Source organism: Heterodontus francisci, chromosome 5, assembly GCF_036365525.1.
Source record: "Heterodontus francisci isolate sHetFra1 chromosome 5, sHetFra1.hap1, whole genome shotgun sequence".
Lineage (NCBI taxonomy): Eukaryota > Metazoa > Chordata > Chondrichthyes > Heterodontiformes > Heterodontidae > Heterodontus > Heterodontus francisci.
The window spans coordinates 123,483,408-123,507,833 of NC_090375.1; the positions used below are offsets into that span (position 1 = coordinate 123,483,408).

The 24,426-nt window shown below is 44.2% G+C and overlaps 1 protein-coding gene across 8 annotated transcripts in view; it reads right to left on the reverse strand.

Moving 5' to 3' along the window:
- stau2 (staufen double-stranded RNA binding protein 2) overlaps nucleotides 1–24,426 on the reverse strand; it is a 545,941-nt gene that overhangs the window by 188,806 nt on the left and 332,709 nt on the right. For all 8 annotated transcript variants that reach the window (XM_068032038.1, XM_068032036.1, XM_068032040.1 and 5 more), the window contains one exon: nucleotides 15,973–16,110. In XM_068032038.1, the coding sequence (XP_067888139.1) occupies nucleotides 15,973–16,110 (138 nt within the window). The remainder of the gene's footprint in view (nucleotides 1–15,972; nucleotides 16,111–24,426) is intronic.

The following is a 24,426-nucleotide window of genomic DNA, read 5'->3' on the forward strand; positions in this document are numbered from 1 at the left end:
TTTACTCATATTAAAATGTATGAGTTTTATCATAAATCACAAGGTTGTGAACTCATGAATTGATTTTGTTCTGTATTTTTCAATTTAAAATCACTTGTTTGCATTTTGCATTGAAAAGCATATATATATCTGAAATTTGTACAGTGATGAGTTTTTAATTACTTCAGTAGGTTGCAATGACAGTGGTGAGCACGGTCTCTGGGTTTTGGAGTGGGTTCTAGAGGTCCCTTTAAGAATCATTGGTTACACTGCTGTATGTTCAATACCAATGCATGAGGTGTATGTGAAGCAACCTGTTGCATGGGTCAGAATCACTGGTTCTATACAGTAAACAAACACAACTACTTAAAGCACTTACATCAATGCTGTCTTTGATCCATCATGAACATCAAATGGCAAGACTACATTACAAACAATAAGTCCTCAACAGAGCCAATCTGCCCAACATTGAATGCATTCCCTTATAACACCAATTGCGCTGGGCAGGACATGTGTCAGGCATGGAGAATTCCAGAATGCCAAAAGCAGTGCTTTTTGGTGAACTATGCTCTGGTAAGTAAGGTCAAGGTGCACCTTGCATATGCTTCAAAGACCAGCTGAAAAAACAGCTCTCTCTGGCTGAGACTGACCAATGGATGTGAGAGCAGGAGAGACAGCTGGCACACAACAACCTGGAAAGCAAACTACAAGTTCGAAACAAACAGATGCAAGGCTACTGAAGAAAGACGCAGACAATGGAAGGAGTCTGCATATACCAGAGCCTCTCCAAACCAGGAGTCCCTCACGGTCTCCAGCATTAGATTCAGGTCGGCATCAATGAAGCGAGGGTCTGCCCTGCCCCTAGTGTCAGGCCTCCAGCTCAACTGTGACATCACTTCACTCCGGTGCAGTGGAAGGTTTTAGCACAAACCGCAGATCTCTCCCTCAGGACAACCTGCAGCCTCAGTGATGTCTGCCGTGGAGTGACTACATGAGTCCCACACCAGGCTGGATTTTATGGGCCCACCTGAGGCAAGGTCAGAGGCGGGGTTGGGGGGGCCCATAGAATCTCGACGGGTGACAGGGGGTGGAGGGTCTGTCGCCATCTTGTCGCCAAGTGATCTTGCCCAGGGCGGGATGGGCCAACAATGGCCTTCCCACCCAGATACCAATTGAGGCCCTTAAATGGCAATTAATAGCCACTTAAGGGCCTCTTCCCGCCGCTGCTGGGATCTAATCAGCGGTGGGGGTGCCTCTGCCACGTAGGAAGGGCACTTCGTAAAACGAGGTGCCCTCCCTGCAGGCTTGGGGGGGCGGGGTCCCTCCTCCATGGATAATCTGTGACCCATGGAGGGCACGGCCAGGAAACAATGCACCTCCCAAGGCCCCCCTCATTCTGGGCTTTACGGCCACCTCCCTAACCCCCTCGCCAAGGTTTTCCGGAATGGCCCCGGCGACCCCGCCTCACTTACCTGAGCTGTGGGGTTCCAGCGCTGGGCCTGGGTCCAAGGCCTCTGCAATACTGCCAGTGGCCACCACTCCAGGTGGCACTGCCGATACTGCTGAGCTGCCGGCCCTGTGATTGGCCAGCAGCTCTTGGAGACAGGATCCCCATCTTTAAAGAGACAGAGATCCCGGCGCAGGACACTTAACCTTCAAAACACCAGAAGATCACTCCAGGGAAGCATGAGAAGGCCGAGGCGGGCCTCCACCCGCCATTTCGGCCTGGCGCCAGTAGCCCTGTCTCCTCCACAAAATCCAGCCCTTCATCCGACCCACCACCATTCCCAGCCCCGCTGGCTCCAAGTGGAAACCTGTCTCACTACCAATTAAGTGCTTGCTCATTTGAAAATCTGAACCTGCATCAGTTTCCCAACAGAGGTGGGTTTCTGACCCAAAACCAGACCCAGCTCCTGTTTCCCGCCTCTGTAACAAACATCCAGCCCCTGGTGTCTGAGCTCCTTCCTATGCCTTCTTAGATGTTTGTCATCTTCAAACTTGAAAATCTCATGCTTACAGAAAAATTACCATTCAAAAAACTGCTCGTCTATCTTTTAAGAGCTCCTTTCACCAAATACAATTTTGTTGTTGACTGTGAACTCCCACTTTCAACGTGTAGACTTAATGTTCGATGGGACTTCCACATTAAAAAAAACAGAAATTGAAGGGCTGCAACTTGGTATCCTCATTAGCACAAGCATGTGCAATTAGTGAATGAACATGAACAGGAAACCCAAAGTGAAAAATGCCATGGTGTGGATTATGAGGAGGAACTCAGCAAGATCAGTAAACAACAGTTCTCTGGTTCCTGCTTTCCCGTTTAGCGTGGGTCGGGCCATTCCTTCTGATCTGAAAAGCCACTCATATTATTATGTAAAGGAATAAAGGAATTCAAAAACAGCTATCTTTAGCATAAGGTTATTTCATTATCAGATATGTCATAAACATAATACACAAAGTCTTACCTATCCCTGCACTAAACATGCAACAGAAAACTGATAGGCTGTAGGATTACAGAATTGGTAATTGTTAGAAATTAATATTTCAGACACCGTAGATAGGAATGGAAATAACCAATGACATTTAACACCATTAAAATTCTCTGTATTTTCCCTTATCTTTCTGTAAACTGAGATAAAAAGTTAACGAGACTGAACCATTACAAAACAGAATCCTAGGATAATCCCTGTGTTAATTCCTAGTGTAACCGATCTTGACAGTCGAGGGAGAAGTATAAATTATCGGTACTGATGGTTGAAGAGGATAAAGTATACGAAGAAGCCCTTTTGTTTTTTTCAAAAAAGTTTTCCAAATCCAATACAAAGGGACTCAAAGGAAATTTGAACTAATATTGTCAAGTACCAGTTGAATAACACCTATTGTTGGCCAATTAAGAAACAATAGTGCAGATATAAAAACAGAAAATGCTGGAAATACTCAGCAGATCTGGCAGCATCTGTGGAGAGAGAGGTAGAGTTAATGTTTCAGGTCTATGACCTTTCATCAGAAAGGTTGCAGCATGATTGCATACTTACGATCAAAACAATTCTAGGTAAATGACAATGAACACTCTTTCTGTGTCTTACTGGAATACTGTCCATTCAATCAGGGGCACAAGAGAAGGCAGACTGTCTATTGTAACAAATACCCTACTTTACAGAATCACATAGAAACATAGAAAACAGGAGTAGGAGTAGGCCATTCGGCCCTTCGGGACTGCTCCGCCATTCAAAAAAGATCATGGCTGATCATCTAATTCAGTACCCTGTTCCTGCTTTTCCCCATATCTTGATCCCTTTGGCATTAAGAAATATATCTATCTCCTTCTTGAAGATATTTAATGATTTGGCTTCCACTGCCTTCTGCGGTAGAGAATTCCACAGGTTCACCACCCTCTGAGTGAAGAAATTTCTCCTCATCTCGGTTCTAAATGACAAACCCCGTATCCTTTGCTGAATTCTAAACTGCTCCCAATCTCAGACTTGCTGCTTTTCTGGCAATTTTATATACCTCTTCTTTGGATCTAATACCATCCCTAATTTCTTTTGTAAGCCATGGTTGAATTGTTACAGTGTAGAGCCCATCATGTCTGCACCTGCTCTCCGAAAGAGCAATTCACTTAGTTCCATTCCCCTGCTTTCTTCCCGTAACCCTGCACATTCTTCCTTTTCATATAACTGTCTAATTCCCTTTTGAATGCTTCAATTGAACCTGCCTCCACCACACTCTCAGGCAGTACATTCCAGACCTTAACCACTCGCTGCATGAAAAAGTTTATCCTCATGTCGCTTTTGCTTCTCTAACCCATTACTTTAAATCTGTGCCCTCTCGTTCTCAATTGTTTCACAAGTGGGAACAGTTTCTCTCTATCTACTCTGTCTAGACCCTTCATGATTTTGAATACCTTTATCAAATCACCTCTCAGCCTTCTCTTCTCCAAGGAAAACAGCCCCAACTTCTCCAATCTATCTTCATAACTGAAGTTCTTCATCCCTGGAACCATTCTCGTGAATCTTTTCTGTGCTCTCTCCAATTCCCTCACATCTTTCTTAAAGTGCGGTGCCAGAACTGGACACAATACTCCAGCTGAGGCTGAACTGGTTTATGCTGGTAGATGATGAAATGTTTATAGCTAAGTTTAACTGTCACTATTAACTGTCAGAATTAGGACCAGCATGAACCTATCTTTGTGTGAATTCATGCTGCTGCATATTCAGCACAACACAGTGCTTTTAAATTTTCTATTTCTCTGGTCTAGGGAGAGTGACCCTGCTGCATTGCTCTGTCCCCTTTATTTAGTTTGGTGCTGGATATACTGAGCTCTTGTGGACCCACAAGTAGAAACAGTGGAAGTGTGGTAGACCGACATTCCAGGTTTACTTAATAGAACTGGGTTCCTTAATAATAGTGCATTTGTAGACTCACATTTGTATCGGTCAACAATATCATTGACGACTCACTGAACCTGGGCTCATATATAAGATGGAGTTAGCTGATGAAGGGAGACTGCACTCCCATAATATAAATGCACTATAAACTGGCACTAAACTCATAATTCCAATTCTCCCTCAACACAAGCTCATTGTGTTTCTTCCTTCCATTTGGCACTTGCCACTTCTTGTGACCTTCTGACTTGCAGAAAAATAAAAGGGCTGGTTTTAATGCTGGGCAAGAAGCTGGTGGCAGCAGACGTCATTCCCAACAAGGAGTTGAAACAGAGCCCAGAAGAGTTTTACTGCAAGGCCTCATTCAAATGCCGTCCATTTTGGGCGAAAAGCAGTAGCTAGTCACTGGACAGGTGAGAATAATCAAACAACACAGAGAAGGCTGTCTGCAGCAAGGCAAGTGATGCGTCGAGGACATGCTAAGGATCTCGCTGCTGTGGCAAGAGGTTGGGGGAGAGGGTGGGGGATTAGATTAGACTAGATTAGATTAGATTAGAGATACAGCACTGAAACAGGCCCTTCGGCCCACCGAGTCTGTGCCGAACATCAACCACCCATTTATACTAATCCTACACTAATCCCATATTCCTACCAAACATCCCCACCTGTCCCTATATTTCCCTACCACCTACCTACCTATACTAGTGACAATTTATAATGGCCAATTTACCTATCAACCTGCAAGTCTTTTGGCTTGTGGGAGGAAACCGGAGCACCCGGAGAAAACCCACGCAGACACAGGGAGAACTTGCAAACTCCACACAGGCAGTACCTGGAATCGAACCCGGGTCCCTGGAGCTGTGAGGCTGCGGTGCTAACCACTGCGCCAGTGTGGGAGGTGAAGGATTGCAGAGAGCCTGATGCAGCAGTTAGGTCCAGACATTCCACGTGGGGCTTAAGAGCACCTTTGCTTCACTACGATTGTTTTTGTTTATCTTGAGTGACCTTGCTGATTCTCAATAGTCTTGCCTGGTGTGGTTGTCACTGCAGGTGCCTGCTCATAAGCAGGTTAAATTGCCATTGGGGGTCTTATGTATGTCATTGGACCCAATGAGCACTTATTAACAAGGTTCCTGCCAGTCACCTGCAGAGGTCACCTCATTTGCCACCTAAACCAGCATTGTTAAATTAGGGAATCAGCAGGAACAGAGCAGGAAATGGAGCCACACTATTTTAACTTAGCCTATATTTACGTTCTTTGTTCCTGTTTCAAAAATGTACCACAAGTTTGTTTATGTTGAATTGCATGTGCCGTATATGTGCCGACTTCACTAATCTATCTACATCCCTCTGCAGTCTTCTCATTCTCCTCAAATTCTTCAGCAAATTTTGGTATTATTCCCTTTATGCTAATTTTCAAATCGCTTATATATGTTCATATGCTAACATGTATTCCTGGAACACACCCCTCGCTTTGTTTTCCCAATCCGAAAAGCATCCATTAACTTGCTTTATATTGTTTATGCATCTTTTTATCCATACCACTGCCTTACCTTTAATACCATGAGCCATATTGTTCCCAAGTTTCTTATGAAGCACTTTATCGAAAGGTTTTTTTCTCCGTTATTTTTGTTTGTTCTTGGGATGTGGGTGTCGCTGGCAAGACCAGCATTTATTGCCCATCCCTAATCACCCTTGAAAAGGAGATGGTGAGCCACCTCCTTGAACTTCAGTCCATGTTGGTATAGGTACACCAACAGTGCTGTTAGGGAGGGAGATCCAAGGTTTTGACCCAACAACAATGAAGGAATGGCAAATAGTTCCAAGTCAGGATGGTGTCCAACCTGGAGGGGAACTTTCAGATGGAGGCGTTCCCATGTGTCTGTTGCCCTTGTCCTTCTAGGTGGTAGAGGTCATGGGTTTAAGAGGTGCTGTTGAAGGAGACTTGGCAAGGTGCTGCAGTACATCTTGTAGATGGTACACTGCAGTCACTGTGTGCTGATGGCGGAAGGAGTCAATGTGTAAGGTGGTGGATGGGGTGCTTTGTCCTTGGTGATGTCGAGCTTCTTCACTGTTTTCGGAGCTGCACTCATTCAGGCAAGTGGAGAGTAATCCATCACACTCTTGACTTGTGCCTTGCAGATGGTGACTTTGGGAAGCCAGAAATTGAGTTAATCGTCAGAGAATTCCCAGCCTCTGATCTGCTCTTGTAGTCACAGTATTTATTTGGCTGGTTCAGTTAAGTTTCTAGTCAATGGTAATGCCCAGGATGTTGATGGTGAGGGATTCAGCGATGGTAATGCTGTTGAACGTCAAGTTGAAATGGTTAGATTCTCTCTCATTGGAGATGGTATGAATCCAACTAGTGGAGAGTTCTCCCCTGATTCCCACTGACTTCAATTTTACGAGGGCTCCTTGATGCCAGACTTGGTCAAATGCTGCCTTTATGTCATGAGATGTTAGGACAGATGATCAAAAGATTGATCAAAGAGGTAGGTTTTAAGGAGCATGTTAAATGAGGAGGAAAGAGGTAGGGAGGCAGAGAGGTTTTGAGAGGGAATTCCAGAGCTAACAGCTTAGGTAGCTGAAGGCATGGCCACCAATGGTGGAGCGATTGAAATTGGGATGTGCAAGAGGCCAGAATTTGAGGAATGCAGAGATTTTGGGAGGTTGTCGGGCTGGAGGGGGTTATAGAGATAGGGAGCGGAGAGGCCATGAAAGAATTTGAAAACAAGGTTGTGTTTCAAAATTGAGGCATTACCGGACTGGGAGCCAATGTAGGGCAGTCAGCACAGAGGTAATGGGTGAATGGGACTTGGTGAGAGTTAGGACATGGGCAGCAGACATCTGATGAGGCTACCCTCTGTGCCTCTCTTGGCATTCTCCAAAGGTCTAACAATAGCACCGATTGCAGTCTTTGCTGTCTTGTTTTGAGCAGCAGATCCAAATATCCTGTTCATAAAAACAGAAAGTGCTGGAAATACTCAGCAGGTCAGGCAGCATCTGTGGAGAGTGAAGCAGAGTCAACGTTTCAGGTCTGTGACCTTGTACTCTGCCTGTGGATCAACAATTATCACCCCTTTCTGAACATCCCTCAGGAATATTCGTTTACTGATGGATAAAGGTCCTTGCCATCCATGACCTTACTGAGGATGACTGAATTGACATCTTGGCTTTGATTGAAACTTACCACCCCATCCACCACCTTAAACATTCAGTCCCTCCACCACTACAACAGTAGCAACATATACCATCTACAAGATGCACTGCAGTAACTCTCCAAAGCCTCCATCAACAGCACTTTCCAAATATGCACTCTACCATCTAGAAGGACAAGGGCAGCAGACGCATGGGAACACCACCACCTGCAAGTTCCCCTCCAAGCCACACACCATCCTAATTTGTAACTATATCGCCATTCCTTCACTGTTGCTGGGTTAAAATCCTAGAACACCCTTCCTCGCAGCGTACTTACACCACATGGACTGCAGCGGTTCAAGTATGTGACTCACCACCACCTACTCAAGGGCAATTAGGGATGGACAACAAATGCTGGCCTAGCCAAGGATATTCACAGCCCATGAAAGAATAAAAGATATGTGGCTCAGCATGAAATTTTATTTGATAACACTCCTGTGAAGTATCTTGGGGCTATATAAATGCAAGTTGCTGTTGTGGGATACATTCTCAAGCACCTTCTGAAAGTCCATATTCACTCCATCTACAACATTCTCTTTACTAATCCAACTAGCCGCATCTTCAAAAGGAATGATTAAGTTTGTGTTACGACCAGGTGAGAAAGATATCTAGGGGTCCCTCTCAGCCTTCACCTAGTCTTACTGTAACAGGGTTTTATTTTTAAACACACTGTGTTTTTAGCTCCCCCTTGGTGAATCCTTGTTCACCGCATTCCAATTATAAGGCAAAGTAATGAGCACAAACAGGCTTTATTAGGTTTAAAGAAGAAAAGTGAAATTTATTAATACTTAAACTCTAATTCGGTTAACGCCTATGGATACATGCCGCGCCCATGCTAGCATGTATATGCGATACACACATGCAGATAGGGACAGATAAAAGGAGAAAACAAAATAAGTGGAAAGGTTTGAGGCAATATCTGAAGAGTTTTTACAGTTCTTCGAGCTCACTGTAGAGTCCTTGCTTGTAGATAATTCTTGCTTTTCGTTGAGGCCCAGTATTCTTCTTAAACCTTGTTCACTGTAGGAGACTTTTCTCTCTTGGGGTTCATGTGTCTTCAATGGATTCCGAAGCTGGTGAGAAAGAGATGGGAGCAGACAAGGAGAGGAGGTCTGCTTCACACAAGGAGCCAAGAGCTTTCTGTCGTCAAACACTGTTTCTCCAATTTAAAACTCCCCAAGTTGGCCAGCAGGTTGTTGCATGACTGACAGGTTTGACCAGGTCTCTTCTATGTATTGTATGGGAGCAGGGGATAGCTCCTTTGTTCCAACACCGTCTGCTAATATGCAAAAATGTCTTTCCGGCCGGGGATGGTGCCTGGCAATTCCTTGCAACAGGCCTTCTCTTTTTCCCAGCAACAATTTGAAGTTTTATGTCCATGTGCCTCATTCTTGGCAGGTGGGGACCTGCATGACATTTGTTACAACAAATTTTTACAGTGGGAAATAAGACAGTATATTTTGATCTCAAAGGCGGGGTCAAAGACCAGAGCAAATGTTTTCTGGTGATATCACGGACGTGAACTGCACAGAATTTCTGGGCTCTTCATTCAGAATCTTTCTTAAGCACACGGACATCATTAGTGTAAGACAAGAGAATGTGATTCAGAGGATGTATTGCAAAAATAGTATTTGTGTGGATTTGGCATCAACCCAACATAGGAAGATCAGAAACAACTCACATGTAAAAGGACTGTTGTGAACTCAGCACTCAGATTTTGAGTGGGTCAAATCTATTGTGGTACCCATGATGATTGCAGCGGGCACTGTGAGGCACTGGAGTGTCTCATATACTTAATGCAATTGTTGTAATGGCATCTGAAGAAGAAATCTTACGATTGTGCCTCACCCAATAGAAATTCAGGCATATTTGCCATGTTTATTTGGAGAAAAAAATCATGTTGGGGGGGGATGGTGGGGGACATGCCCAAATTTCTGTTATGCGTTCCTGGTAGAGTAAGACCTCTATTGGCCCATTACCAGGTTTCTATTTTTTTTTAAATTGTAAAATGATGGTGTACCTTAGGATAGTCCAGATTTAAACCTACTCAACTCTTACAAAATAGTAAATTATGTTTCTGTCGCTCACAAAATCAAATGAGAACAACAATTAATGACAAGGTGTAATAATACCAATGTTTTTTAACATGATGGTGATTGTTTTGACATGTTGGATATCTAGCAATAACATCAAACACTCCTAGGCCAGGTCAAGTATGAGCCAGCGGCACATAAAGCTTCCTGTATTCTGAGTCAACAAGATGCGTCAACCTCTCTATTGCAAGGTAACTGGACATGCACCTGAAATGCTATAACCTGCAAGGTGCTGGAAGGTGGAATTAGATTGGGTGGCTAGTTTTCTCAGTGGGCACAGAAATGATGGGCTGAATGGCCTCCTTTCTGTGTCGTAACTGTTCTATGGTTCTATGGCAATATTTAAATTATACCACTTCTGGTACCAGCCATCTTTGTAACTTTTCAAAGTGAGATTACTACTTTATACTATTTCATGTGGCAGGCCAATACCCTTAGTTAGTGGGTTCAGACTACTGAAACTTACAGGTAAAAGAGGTGACTTCATCTCATCAATCTGAATTTCATTCAAACACATCTCAAAATTAAACTACAGGGAGCTAAACAATTGTGAGCATGGATTAATAGCAATTATTAATGTGGCAGTGAATGTTATATGCATGCCTTCTCATTCATTATTGACTGAATTCATACAAATATGTATCTGATCTTTGGGCCCATGATGCTCAGTGATTTAATCCAAATAGTTGAGTTATCTGGACTAGAAATTTGCAGGTTCGATTCCTGGTCGATGCTGAGTTATTCAATCTCAGCTATGTTCTTGGTAGGTTCACTAATTTTGATCTCAGCATACCAGCACCAGGGAATTGAAAATTATTCATAATTCTAACAACTATCCAGCAACTACTGCTGTAAGTGTACCTGTGTGAACATCCAATGAAGGCTCAATTGGGATTGACCACGGTTCACCAATGAATAATGGGCAAGGGTCAATTGAACTATGCAACTACTAGTAAGAAGTTGATGCTTAAAGGAGAGGAGGGAAGAAATTTAATGAGCAAATAACATTTCTGATTTGGTTGGAAATTAGAGGACTGACAGATACAGAGATCCTAAAAGTCTGAAAGTTGTAGCTGACATGGCAGAATTAGTATATATATTTTAAAATGTGATATATAAGCACTAATTCTACACGGTGCAGAGGATAAGTAAATCTTTCACTAAAGAAGCATGTAGAGGGGATATGACTGAGGTCTTTGTAATGATGAAAGCAATAGATTCTGTTCAGATTATATTATTTGAGCTAGATAATGAGGGGAAGAATGGGAACATCAATACAAAATACGAAAACACAGATTTAGGTTAGACACCAGGAAGTACTTCATTTTGCAGAACCATCATCCTGTGGAATAAATTGACAGAATGTGTGGTGAGTTTGGATACTTATAGGACTTCAAAAAGTACCTGCACAAGTTTGGGGATTTGAGATTTTTCATCTTGTTTTTTGCCTTTTCAGGGGGTTGAATAACAGGGGTTTGCATGATGGTGTATGTAGGCTCCACCATGACTGAATGGGCCAAGTTGGATCATTTTATATTTTCCTATTGTTTATATGCAAACACTGCAAGGATTCTTTAAAATAGTGCGTGTTTTCACAAAACTGCAAATAAATAATTGTGACTATAGAGTTTATTTTTAACAATTCTAATGATAAATCATGTTAATTCTGGAAACCAAGAAACATCTGCACTGATATTTTTACAAAAACACAAAAAATAGGATCAGAAGTAGATCATATGGCCCATCGAGTCTGCTTCATTCAATATGATCATGGGTGATCTTGGGCTTCAATTCCACTTTCCTGCCCGCTCCCCATATCCCTTGATTCCCTGCGAGACCAAAAATCTGTCTATCTCAGCCTTAAATGTATTCAATGATGGAGCATCCACAACCCTCTGGGGTAGAGAATTCCAAAGATTCACAACCCTTTGAGTGAAGTAATTTCTCCTCATCTCAGCCCTGAATGTTGAGACTGTGTCCCCGTGTTCTAGATTCCCTGATCAGTGGGAACAATCTCTCAGCTTCTACCCTAATAAGCCCTTTCAGAATCTTGTATATCTCAATTTAGATCACTTCTCATTCTTCTAAACTCCAGAGAATATTGGCCCAATTTATTTAGCCTCTCATCATAGGACAACCCCCTCATCCAAGGGGGACCAATTTAGTAAATCTTCGCTGCACTGCCTCCAGTGCAAGTACATCCTTTCATAAATGTGGAGACCAAAACTACACGTAGTATTCCAAGTGCAGTCTCACCAAAGCACTGTACAATTTTAGTAAGACTTCTTTATTCCTGTACTCTAATCCCCTTGCAATAAACGCCAACATGCTATTTGCTTTCCCAACAGCCTGCTGCACCTGCATGTTAACTTTGTGCATTCCTGTATGAGTAGCCCCAAGTCTCTCTGAACATCTATGTAAACAGATTATGGAAAGATGTAGGAGCAACAGGGTGGTGGTGATAGGAGATTTTAATTTTCCCAACATTGACTGGGATTCACTTAGTGTTAGAGGTCTAGATGGAGCAGAATTTGTCAGGAGCATCCAGGAGGGTTTTCTAGAGCAGTATGTAAATAGTCCAACTCGGGAAGGGGCCATACTGGACCTGGTGTTGGGGAATGAGCCCAGCCAGGTGGTTAAAGTTTCAGTAGGGGACTACTTTGGGAATAGTGATCACAATTCCGTAAGCTTTAAAATACTCATGGACAAAGACGAGAGTGGTCCGAAAGGAAGAGTGCTAAATTGGGGGAAGGCCAACTATACCAAAATTCGGCAGGAGCTGGGGAATGTAGATTGGGAGCAGCTGTTTGAAGGTAAATCCACATGTGATATGTGGGAGGCTTTTAAAGAGAGGTTGATTAGCGTGCAGGAGAGACATGTTCCTGTGAAAATGAGGGATAGAAATGGCAAGATTAGGGAACCATGGATGACAGGTGAAATTGTGAGACTAGCTAAGAGGAAAAAGGAAGCATACATAAGGTCTAGGTGGCTGAAGAAAGACGGCTTTGAAAGAATATCGGGAATGTAGGACCAATCTGAAACGAGGAATTAAGAGGGCTAAAAGGGGTCATGAAATATCTTTAGCAAACAGGGTTAAGGAAAATCCCAAAGCTTTTTATTCATCTATAAGGAGCAAGGGGGTAACTAGAGAAAGGATTGGCCCACTCAAGGACAAAGGAGGAAAGTTATGCGTGGAGTCAGAGAAAATGGGTGAGATTCTAAACGAGTACTTTGCATCGGTATTCACCGAGGAGAGGGACATGAAGGATGTTGAGGTTAGGAACAGATGTTTGATTACTCTAGGTCAAGTCGCCATAAGGAGGGAGGAAGTGTTGGGTATTCTAAAAGGCATTAAGGTGGACAAGTCCCCAGGTCCGGATGGGATCTACCCCAGGTTGCTGTGGGAAGCGAGAGAGGAAATAGCTGGGGCCTTAACAGATATCTTTGCAGCATCCTTAAACACGGGTGAGGTCCCGGAGGACTGGAGAATTGCTAATGTTGTCCCCTTGTTTAAGAAGGGTAGCAGGGATAATCCAGGTAATTATAGACCGGTGAGCCTGATGTAAGTGGTAGGGAAGCTGCTGGAGAAGTTACTGAGGGATAGGATCTATTCCCATTTGGAAGAAAATGGGCTTATCAGTGATAGGCAACATGGTTTTGTGCAGGGAAGGTCATGTCTTACCAACTTAATAGAATTCTTCGAGGAAGTGACAAAGTTGATTGATGAGGGAAGGGCTGTAGATGTCATATACATGGACTTCAGTAAGGCGTTTGATAAGGTTCCCCATGGTAGGCTGATGGAGAAAGTGAAGGCGCATGGGGTCCAAGGTGTACTAGCTAGATGGATAAAGAACTGGCTGGGCAACAGGAGACAGAGAGTAGCAGTGGAAGGGAGTTTCTCAAAATGGAGACGTGTGACCAGTGGTGTTCCACAGGGATCCGTGCTGGGACCACTGTTGTTTGTGATATACATAAATGATTTGGAGGAAAGTATAGGTGGTCTGATTAGCAAGTTTGCAGACAACACTAAGATTGGTGGAGTAGCAGATAGTGAAGGGGACTGTCAGAGAATGCAGCAGAATATAGATAGACTGGAGAGTTGGGCAGAGAAATGGTAGATGGAGTTCAATCAGGGCAAATGCGAGGTGATGCATTTTGGAAGATCCAATTCAAGAGTGAACTATACAGTAAATGGAAACGTCCTGGGGAAAATTGATGTACAGAGAGATTTGGGTGTTCAAGTCCATTGTTCCCTGAAGGTGGCAAAGCAGGTCAATAGAGTGGTCAAGAAGGCATACGGCATGCTTTCCTTCATCGGACGGGGTATTGAGTACAAGAGTTGGCAGGTCATGTTACAGTTGTATAGGACTTTGGTTCGGCCACATTTGGAATACTGCGTGCAGTTCTGGTCGCCACATTACCAAAAGGATGTGGATGCTTTGGAGAGGGTGCAGAGGAGGTTCACCAGGAGGTTGCCTGGTATGGAGGGCGCTAGCTATGAGGAGAGGTTGAGTAGATTAGGATTATTTTCATTAGAAAGACGGAGGTTGAGGGGGGACCTGATTGAGGTGTACAAAATCATGAGAGGTATAGACAGGTTGGATAGCAAGAAGCTTTTTCCCAGAGTGGGGGATTCAATTACTAGGGGTCACGAGTTCAAAGTGAGAGGGGAAAAGTTTAGGGGGGATATGCGTGGAAAGTTCTTTACGCAGAGGGTGGTGGGTGCCTGGAACGCGTTGCCAGCAGAGGTGGTAGACGCGGGCACGATAGCGTCTTTTAAGATGTATCTAGACAGATACATGAATGGGCAGGAAGTAAAGAGATACAGACCCTTAGAAAATAGGCGTCATGTTTAGAGGATCTGGATCGGCGCAGGCTTGGAGGGCCGAAGGGCCTGTTCCTGTGCTGTAATTTTCTTTGTTCTTTATCAACACTTAGCAGTTTCACACCTTTTAAAAAATATTCTGCTTTTCTATTTTTACGACCAAAGTGAAGAACTTCACATTTCCCTACATTATCCATTTGCCATCTTGTTGCCCACTCACTTAACCTGTCTATATCTCTTCGCAGCCTCCCTATGTCCTCCCCGTAGCTTTCCTTTCCACAGAGCTTTGCATCATCAGCAAACTTAGATACTCTCTGTCTCTTCATCCAAGTCATTAATATAGAGTGTAAATAACTGAACTGACCCTTGCGGCACCCCACTATTCACTGCCTGCCATTTATGCCCATTCTCTGCTTCCTGTCTGTTAACCAATCCTCTATCCACGCTAATGTATTAACCCCAACACCATAAGCCCTTATCTTACCTATTAATCTTTTATGAGGCACCTTATTGAATGCTTTTTGAAAATCCATGTAGACTACATCTACTGGTTCCCCTTTATCTACCCTACTAGTTACGTCCTCAAAAAATTCTAATACATTTGTCAAACAGGATCTCCCTTTAGTAAAACCATGCTGACTTGTTCTAATCATACTCTGCTTTTCCAAGTGCAATGTTAAGACTTCCTTAATAATAGTTTCCAACATCTTCCTAATGACTCAAGTTAGGCTAACTGGCCTGTAGTTCTCTGTTTTCTCTCTATCTCCTTTCTTGAAAAGCAGTGTAACATTTGCCAACTTCCAATCTGACGGGACCATTCCTGAATCTAAGGAATTCTGGAAAATCATAGCCAGTGCATCCATTATTTCAGCAGCTATCTCTTTTAGAACCCTAGGATGTAGGCCATCTGGTCCCAGGGACTTGTCAGATTTCAGTCCCTCGAGATTCTCCAATACATTTTCTCAGCTGATATCAATATCCTTAATTTCCTCACTCTTTTTAGCCCCTAGGTTACTGCCTATTTCTGGTATGGAACTTGTGTCTTCTACTGTGAAGATAGACACAAAATATTTGTTCAATGCCTCTGCTATTTCTTCATTCTCCATGATGATTTCTCCTCTGCCTCGAAGGGATCAGTGTCTACTTTAGCTACTCTCTTCCTTTTTATGTACTTATAAAAGCTCTTACGATCTGTTTTATATTGCTGGCTAGTTTACTTTCATTCTATTTTATCCCTTATCAACGTTTTGGTGGCCCTTTGCTGGTTTCTAAAACACTCCCAAACCTCAGACTTGCTGCTATTTTTGTTTGTAACATTGTAAGCCTCTTCTTTTAGTCTAATACTCTCCTTAACTTCCTGAGTGAGCCTCGGCTGGGTCTTTCTTGATGAGTTTTTGTTTTTGTATGAAATGTGCTTTTGTTGAACCCTTTGAATTGTTTCGTTAAATATTTCCCACTGTTCATTTACCGCCATACCTTCCAGTCTACATACCTGCATTACAAACTCCCTGCGGCGTGGCAGACCTTTTTCAGATAACAGAAGATATTCTGGTTCTTTCTCCTTCTTCGCCTGCTGTATCTGGGCCAATCGACTGATGGGGTTCATACCCTGGCCATATTCTGGACCCGTCTGTAATAGAAATACTTCATGAATGGAAAATACACAAATAAGTGTACATGTGTTTGGTGGAGAGAAGGGTTGGATACGCAACTGCTTTCAGGAGTGACTTAGGCAGGTCTCCTAATGCCTCAGTTATTGAAAGTAGCACATAATTGTGTCACAAAATTAAATGTTCTTAGTTTGATTCCTGATCTATATTGGGTTAGCTAATCTCAGGCAGGGTTGCAGAATGGATGATAACATTGACCCCACAATTGGTGGGTTAGCGAGAACAAAAATAGCCATTCTTGTTTGGTATCCAGTGATCCCTGCCTTCAGCTTAAAATGTCACAGCTCTGGGCAGAAAAATATAAATTCAAGAACAAACTTTTCAGAGCAATGGGCTGCCTTTAAAGATGAGATAGTTCAGGTAAAGTTGATGTACATTCCCAAGAAGGGGAAAAGTAGGAAAACTAAAGCCAGAGCTCCCCGTTGTTTAGTTTAGAGATACAGCACTGAAACAGGCCCTTCGGCCCACCGAGTCTGTGCCGACCATCAACCACCCATTTATACTAATCCTACACTAATCCCATATTCCTACCACATCCCCACCTGTCCCTATATTTCCCTACCACCTACTTATACTAGGGGCCATTTATAATGGCCAATTTACCTACCAACCTGCAAGTCTTTTGGCTTGCGGGAGGAAACTGGAGCACCCGGAGGAAACCCACGCAGACACAGGGAGAACTTGCAAACTCCACACAGGCAGTACCCGGAATTGAACCCGGGTTGCTGGAGCTGTGAGGCTGCAGTGCTAACCACTGCGCCACTGTGCCACCCTAAAAGAGATGTACATGTACAAAAGAGATAAAGAGTAAGATGAAGCAGCAAAAGTGTGCATATGACAGATGTCAGGTTGATAATACAATTGAGTACCAGGCTAAATATAGGAGGTTCAGAGCAGAAGTGAAAGAGGAAATGAGGGGCAAAAAGAGAGTATGAGAAGAGATTGGCAACTAACATAAAAGGGAATCAAAAAGTCTTCTAAAGACACATGAAGAGTTAAAGGGTAGTAAGAGATGTGGTTAGGCTGATTATGGACCAATAAGGGGAATTATGCATGGAAGCAGAGGGCTAGGCTAAAGCACTAAATGAAACTTTGCATCTGTCTTTACCAAGTAAGAAGATACTGCCAAAGTCATAACAGGAGGTAGTTGGTACACTGGATGGGCTAAAAATTGATAAAGAGAAGCTAGTAGAAAGACTGGATCTGCATAAAGTTGATAAATCACCAGGGCCGGATGGGATACATCCAAAGATACTGAGAGAAATAAGGGTAGAAATTGTGGAGGCACTGGTGATAATCTTCCAATCCTCCTTAGATACAGGATGGTGCCAGAGGGCTGGGGAATTGCAAATGTTACATCCTTGTTCAAAACTACTGCAAGTATAAGCACACCAACTACAGGCCAGTCAGTTTAACCTCAGTGGTGGAAAGCTTTTAGAAACGATAATCAGGGACAAAATTATGTCACTCAGACAAATATAGATTAATTAAGGAAAGCCAGCCCGGATTTGTTAAAGACAAATCATGTTTAACTAACTTAATTGAGTTTTTGGTGAGGTAACGGAGAGGGTTGATGAGGGTAATGCGGTCGATGTGGTGTATATGAATTTCCAAAAGGCATCTGATAAAGTGCCAAATAATAGGCTTGCCAGCAAAGTTGAAATAAAAGGGGCAGTAGCAGCATGAATATAAATAAAAGCAAAATACTGCAGATGCTGGAAATCTGAAATAAAAACAGAAAGTGCTGGAAATACTCAGCAGGCTTGTCAGCATCAGTGGAGGGAGAAACAGAGTTAACGTTTCAGGTCTGTGATCTTTCATCAGAACTGAATACATGAATATGAAGTTGGCTGAATGACAGGAAACAGAGAGTAGTGGTGAATGGTTGTTTTTCCGACTGCAGGAAGATATACAGTGGGGTTCCCTAGGGGTCAGTATTAGGACCACTGCTTTTCTTGATATATATGTACAGGGCATAATTTAAAAGTTTGCAGATGACACAAAACTTGGAAGTATTGTGAACTGTGAGGAGGATATTCATAGACTTCAAGAGGCCACAGGCAGGCTGCTGGAATGGATGGACATGTGGCAGATGAAATTTAATGCAGAGAAGTGTGAAGTGATACATTTTAGCAGGAAGAACTCAAAGAGGCAATATAAAATAAAGGTTACAATTCTAAACGGGGTGCAGGAACAGAGAGACTTGGACGTATATGGGCACAAATTGTAAAAGGTGGCAGGACAGGTTGAAAAAATGGTTAAAAAGGCATACTGGATCCTGGGCTTTATAAATAGAGGCATAGAGTACAAAAGCAAGGACGTTTTGATGAACCTTGATAAAACACTGGCTTGGCCTCAACTGAGTATTGTATCCAATTCTTTAGGAAGGATGTGAAGGCTTTAGAGAGGGTGCAGAAAAGATGTATGAGAATGGTTCCAGGGATGACTGACTTCAGTTATGTGGCTGCATTGGAGAAGCTGGTGCTGTTATCCTTAGAGAAGAGAAGGTTAAGAGGAGATTTGATAGAGGTGTTCAAAATCACGAGGCTTCTAGACAGAGTAGATGGGAAGAAACTGTTCCCATTGGTGGAAAGGTCAAAAACCAGAGGACACTGGTTTAAGGTAAACGGCAAAAGAACTAACAGTGACGTGAGAAAAAACTTCTTTAGGCAGGGAGTGGTTAGGATCTGGAATGCAGTGCCCGAGGATGTGTTGCAGGCAGATTTAACCATGGCTTTTAAAAGGGAATTAGATAAGCATCTGAAAAGAAAAAAAATTGCAGGGCTACAGGGAAAGGGCGGGCGAGTGGGACTAGCTGAATTGGTCTTGCAGAGAGCCAGCATGAACACGACGAGCTGAATCGCCTCCTTCTGTGCCGTAACCCATTCTATGAATATATGAGAAGTTGAGGGTTGAAAGTAAAAACTTTAATGAAGGCAAAAAAAATTCAGTGTATAAATATAATCATGTTATTCTGAAATATGGAATTATTAGTTTTTTTTTTACTTTGTTTAATATTATATTTTGAACTACAGAAATTTCAGTTACTGAGAAAAAATTGGAAGTTGTATTGAATTTTCTTTGGAAAGCATTTTCAATGATTCCTTAGAGATTCCAACTGTACACTGGTGACATCCAGCTCCACCTCTCCACCAGCTCTCTTGTTGACCCCATTACTGCCTTTGTGTTCTCAGCCCGCTTGTCTGAAATCAAGTCCGGAAAGTGCCACAATTTCCTCCAGCCCATCTTCAGCCCGTCACCAACTCTGTACCCATGGCACTAATTCTAAACCCCTCCCCTTTCACTCACTCAGGTTCAACCAGACTGTTCACAAATACATTTTGTTTTTGAAGCTAAGCTGAATTGCCAATCCCATATCCTTTTCATCATCCTCCACCCTCCATAAACTTCAGCTCATGCACAGCCTTGTTGACTGTATCCTAACCGTCACAATGTCTAACTCACCCATCACCCCTTTGTTCACCTACAGACAATAGCTCCAAGTCCCCCAATGCCTCCAATTTAAAATTTTTATCCTGGTAATCAGATCCCTTCATTGCCTTGCCCTTACCTATCTCTGTAACCTCCTGCAGCCCTACATCTCTTCGAGAACTCTATGTTCCTCCAGTTCTGGCCTCATCTGCATCCCTATTCCATTCAGCTGTCTAGGCCCTAAGCTCTGAAATTATCTCCTTAAATCTCTTGGCCTCTCCACCTTCTTTAAGACCCACCTTCAAACCTACCTCTTGGACCAAGCTTTTAGTCACCCCTTCTAATATCTCCTTCTTTGACTCAATATCAATAAAGGGAGTTTATAAAGTCCTTGTGCAATTTAAAACTTAAGTAACTTTGGATGTGCACGATAGAAGCAAACTATAAATGGCATATGAAAACATAAATCAAAGTTTTTTTAATGTTAATGCTGTGTTAATGATGTTGTAACTGATTGAAAATGACGACAGGAGAAGACGACTATGGAAATCAGATTGAACAATGTATCACAAAAGGTGGCGGCTGTGTTGAAGCCTTTAAATTTGAACTGTATTGTGTTGAAATTTTATGTATTATGCTTTCATGTGCCATATACCATCTGCTTCTTACATGTGTACATCCAAAGTTATTACAGTTTGAAGTTGCACAAGGATTTGGGAAATACCCTGTATTTGGCTGCTTATGCTTCTGTGAAGCACCTTAGTTCAATTTTCTGTTAAAGATGCAATGTAAACACAAGTTGTTGCTGCAGCAAACGCCCTTGCTTTTCTTTGAATTGTGCCATGAGATCTTCACGTTCTAGTGCAGCATTCCTTCAGCTTGAATGAGATACTCAAGTTGCTGGAGTGGAGCTTGAACCCTCAACTTCTGACTCAGAGGTAAGAATGCTGCTACTGTGCCAAGCTGATGTGTGATATTTAGTAGATCTCCTGTAGCACTGTACACAAATGGCTAAATTACATCAGTCCTGCCCATTTGAAAACAGAAGGCGTGGGCTCATCCCATTGGAGGACGGGGGCAGACGATGAGTCGCCGATGGTATCATCAGCTGAGACAAATGCAGCTGTTGGCACCATATTTAAAGTGCTGCCAGCCCTGCTTGAACTGCTGCTTCACTTGTTGAGTTTGAAGCTGGTTTGCCTTTGTGCTGTTGAGTTGCTGACTGTAGACCCTGTGCTGTTCACTGTAGACACCCCCTGGCCAGAGTCCCTGTGTTGCTGACTGTAGACCTCCCTGGCTGGATTCCCTTGGCTGCTGACTATAGGCTGTGTGCTGCTGTGCTGCTGACTGTAGACCCTGCGTTGCTGACTGTAGACACCCCCTGGCCAGAGTCCCTGGGCTACTGACTATAGGCCTGGTGCTACTGACTGTAGACCCTGTGCTGCTGACCAAGGCCTCATAAGGCCAGGAGCTGACCAGGAGCCAAGAGGGACTATGTCAGGTGGAAGACACAGGGTTCCCCCTGTGGATTCTCCTCCAGGCTGTAAGGGATGGTAAGAAGAGACCCTCCCACCTGACCAAACAAGCCTGGACAAAGATCGCAGCCATGGAGTCAGCCTTCGAAACTGGGTCTAGTGCTGCAAGAGGGTCAATGACCTCCTTCACTCCACCAAGGTGAGCCTTCCATACCCATTCCATCATTGGGGATTGCATTTCTTTTTATTCGTTCCTGGGATGTCAGCGTCACTAGCTAGGCCAGCATTTATTGCCCATCCCTAATTGCCCTCGAGAAGGTGGTAGTGAGCTGCCTTCTTGAACCGCTGCAGTCCTTGGGGTGTACGTACACCAACAGTGCGGTTAGGAAGGGAGTTCCAGGATTTTGACCCATGACAGTGGAGGAAGTTGGATGGTGTGTGGCTGGGAGGGGAACTTACAGGTGGTGGTCTTCCCACGCATCTGCTACCCTTATCCTTCTAGGTGGTAGAGTTCGCAGGTTTGGAAGGTGCTGTCAAAGGAGCCATTGATAGTTGCTGCAATGCATCTTGCAGATGGTACACACTGCTACCAATGTGCGTCGGTGGTGAAGGAAGTGAATGTTAAAGGTGGTGGATGGGGTGCCAACCAAACGGGCTTCTTTGTCTTGGATGGTGTCAAGCTTCTTGAGTGTTGTTGGAACTGCATTCATCCAGGCAACTGGAGAGTATTCCATCAAAATCCTGCCTAGCGCCTTGTAAATGGTGGACAGACTTTGGGGAGACAGGAGATGAATTATTCGCCACAGAATTCTTAGTCTCTGACCTGCGCTTGTAGCCACAGCATTTATGTGGCTGCTCCAGTTCAGTTTCTGGTCAATGGTAACCCCTAGGATGTTGATAGTGGGGGATTCAGCAATGGTAATGCCATTGAACATCAAGGGGAGATGGTTAGATTTTCTCTTGTTGGAGATGGTCATTGCCTGGCGCGAATGTTATTTGCCACTTATCAGGCCAAGCCTGGATGTTGTCCAGGTGTTGCTGCATTTCTACACGGACTGCTTCAGTATCTGAGGAGTCGTGAATGGTGCTGAACATTGTGCAATCATCAGTGAACATCCCCACTTCTCACCTTATGATGGCGGAAATGTCATTGACGAAGCAGCTGAAGATGGTTGGGCATAGGACACTACCCTGAGGAACTCCTGCAATGGTGTCCTGGGACTGAGATGATTGACCTCCAACAACCACAAACATCTTCCTTTGTGCTAGGTATGACTGCAAACAGTGGAGAGTTTTCCCCCTGATTCCCATTGACTCCAGATTTGCTAGGGCTCCTTGATGCCATACTCGATCAAATGCTACATCGATGTCAATGACAGTCACTCTCGCCTCACCTCTGGAGTTCAGCTCTTTTGGCCATGTGGGAGGGAGTGTGGCATGGTAAGGGAGTGCCTGCAAAGGGGGTGGCAAGGGGCTGAGGCAACAGCAGATCATGTCAGATCCACGGCTGCATCTCCTTCTGTCCTAGCTTGCCCCTTGCACGTCCCCAGACAATGGATGCAAGGAGGAGGCATTCAGGAGCTACCATCAGGGCCAAAGGGCTGCCACCAGAACAAGTGTCCTGCTGGTCTCTGTGGGAAGACTAACAGTGTCTCTCTTTCTGCTTGCAGGAGAAAACATCTGAGAACTGACCCTAGCAGAGAAGGAGGTCCTGGAACTACTAGACTCCATGGGTGGCCATCCACCCAAGAGAGTGAGGCATTGTGTTCTTATGATTACCATCTCCCTTCTGGAGAACCACATCATGCTTGATTGGTATGGGCAATCTATGCAGCAGAACCCCTAAATGTTTGTGTTTTCTCACACAGGTCGTGGCACCTCAGAGGGAAGATCATCTTCTGGCGCCACCAGAATCCTATTGTCCTCTGAGGATGAGGAGGAAGAATCCTCAGAGGGTGCACCGTCACATCATTCCCCTGCACACTCCACCAGCGGTGGGTATGCACTCGGGCTTAGATGCAGGGTCACAAGCGGGTGAGAGCACCACACATGCACTGGAGCAATTGACAGAGGCTGTGACAGCCTAGGCCACTGATAGTCGGAGGACTGTGGGAGTCCTGATGCATGATGAACCCCCAGCTGATGATGAGCCTCTGGTATCGGCAGCACAGAACATGCTGGAGTTGCAAAGAGAGGTAAGGGAACATCTGGTAGAACTGCGAGAGGAATGCGTGGCCATGAGCGGTCGATGGAAGAGTCCATCCATGCCATGAGTGTTGCCATGTCTCAGGCATACGAACGCATGACTTCCTCCGTTGAGAGGTTGGTGACCCTCCTGAAGAGCCAGATATCGGAGATGTGCGCAGACCTGCACATCATTAACTTGGCAATGAGCACAACACAGCAGTGGCACAGCAAGAGGGGTACGAGGCACTTAGCGTCTTCTCCAGGTGCTCATCATTCTATGGTCAGCAGGAAGGTTCAAATGACCCTTGAAAGGGAGGAGGAGAGACTGACCTCCACATCTGGGGCATCCCTCAGGGTGCTTTGAGTGTGGACAGTGGCTCCTCAGCCCCTCCGCCAGTGACCCCAGCTCCAGCAGCTGTAGTGATTGAGGAGGCTCCTGCACCTGTGCAGAAACCCCTGACCCAGCCTGGGCCCTCCAGGCCTCAGGCAGCCAGAGAACACCCCCGCAAAGTCATCCCAGGCCATGGGGCAGCGCGTTCAGTAGCTTGCCTCCACCTCAGCAGCCAGCGGAGGGGAAGCACTTCGTAGAAGCTCATGGAGGGGAGTGAAGAAGAGCAGCTACATGTGCAACTTGGTCTCGTTACTGGTTATTGTGAATGTTTAAATAAACAGAGGTCACCTTCATTGCAGAGAATCTCTCATGCTTTCCCTGCTGCCCTGTCAGATGCCACTTTCATCTTTGTTCCTTCAATGGGCTACTAGTACAGGAGCAGGCTGTGAATGGTCACCTTCTCAGCAAAGAGAGCCTGGGCACAAGGCACAGGGGTGCAATTGGAAAGAGGTGGCACATGGAATACAGTGAGGTGAGTCTTTATTGAGTTCACTTTGAGAGGCCATCATAGTAGCGGAAACTGGGTATGTATGAGACTGTCCTAAGCCTCCCTTGCGCATCTCTCAGTGAATCTTGTCTCTGGTGCAAGGGTTTCATGATCCCGCGCTACCTGCTTGCCATTCTCCTTCACGTCCTCCTCGTTGGATGAAAAGAAAAATGAAAAGTAAAAACTTCAGCATAATTACAACCTTGACAGATTGCTAACATAGAATGTTTTGATGGTGTACGGAATGCAAAAATTTGAACTTTGGCTATCACCTCATGCTTTTGACTAGTTTGGGCCCAGATTC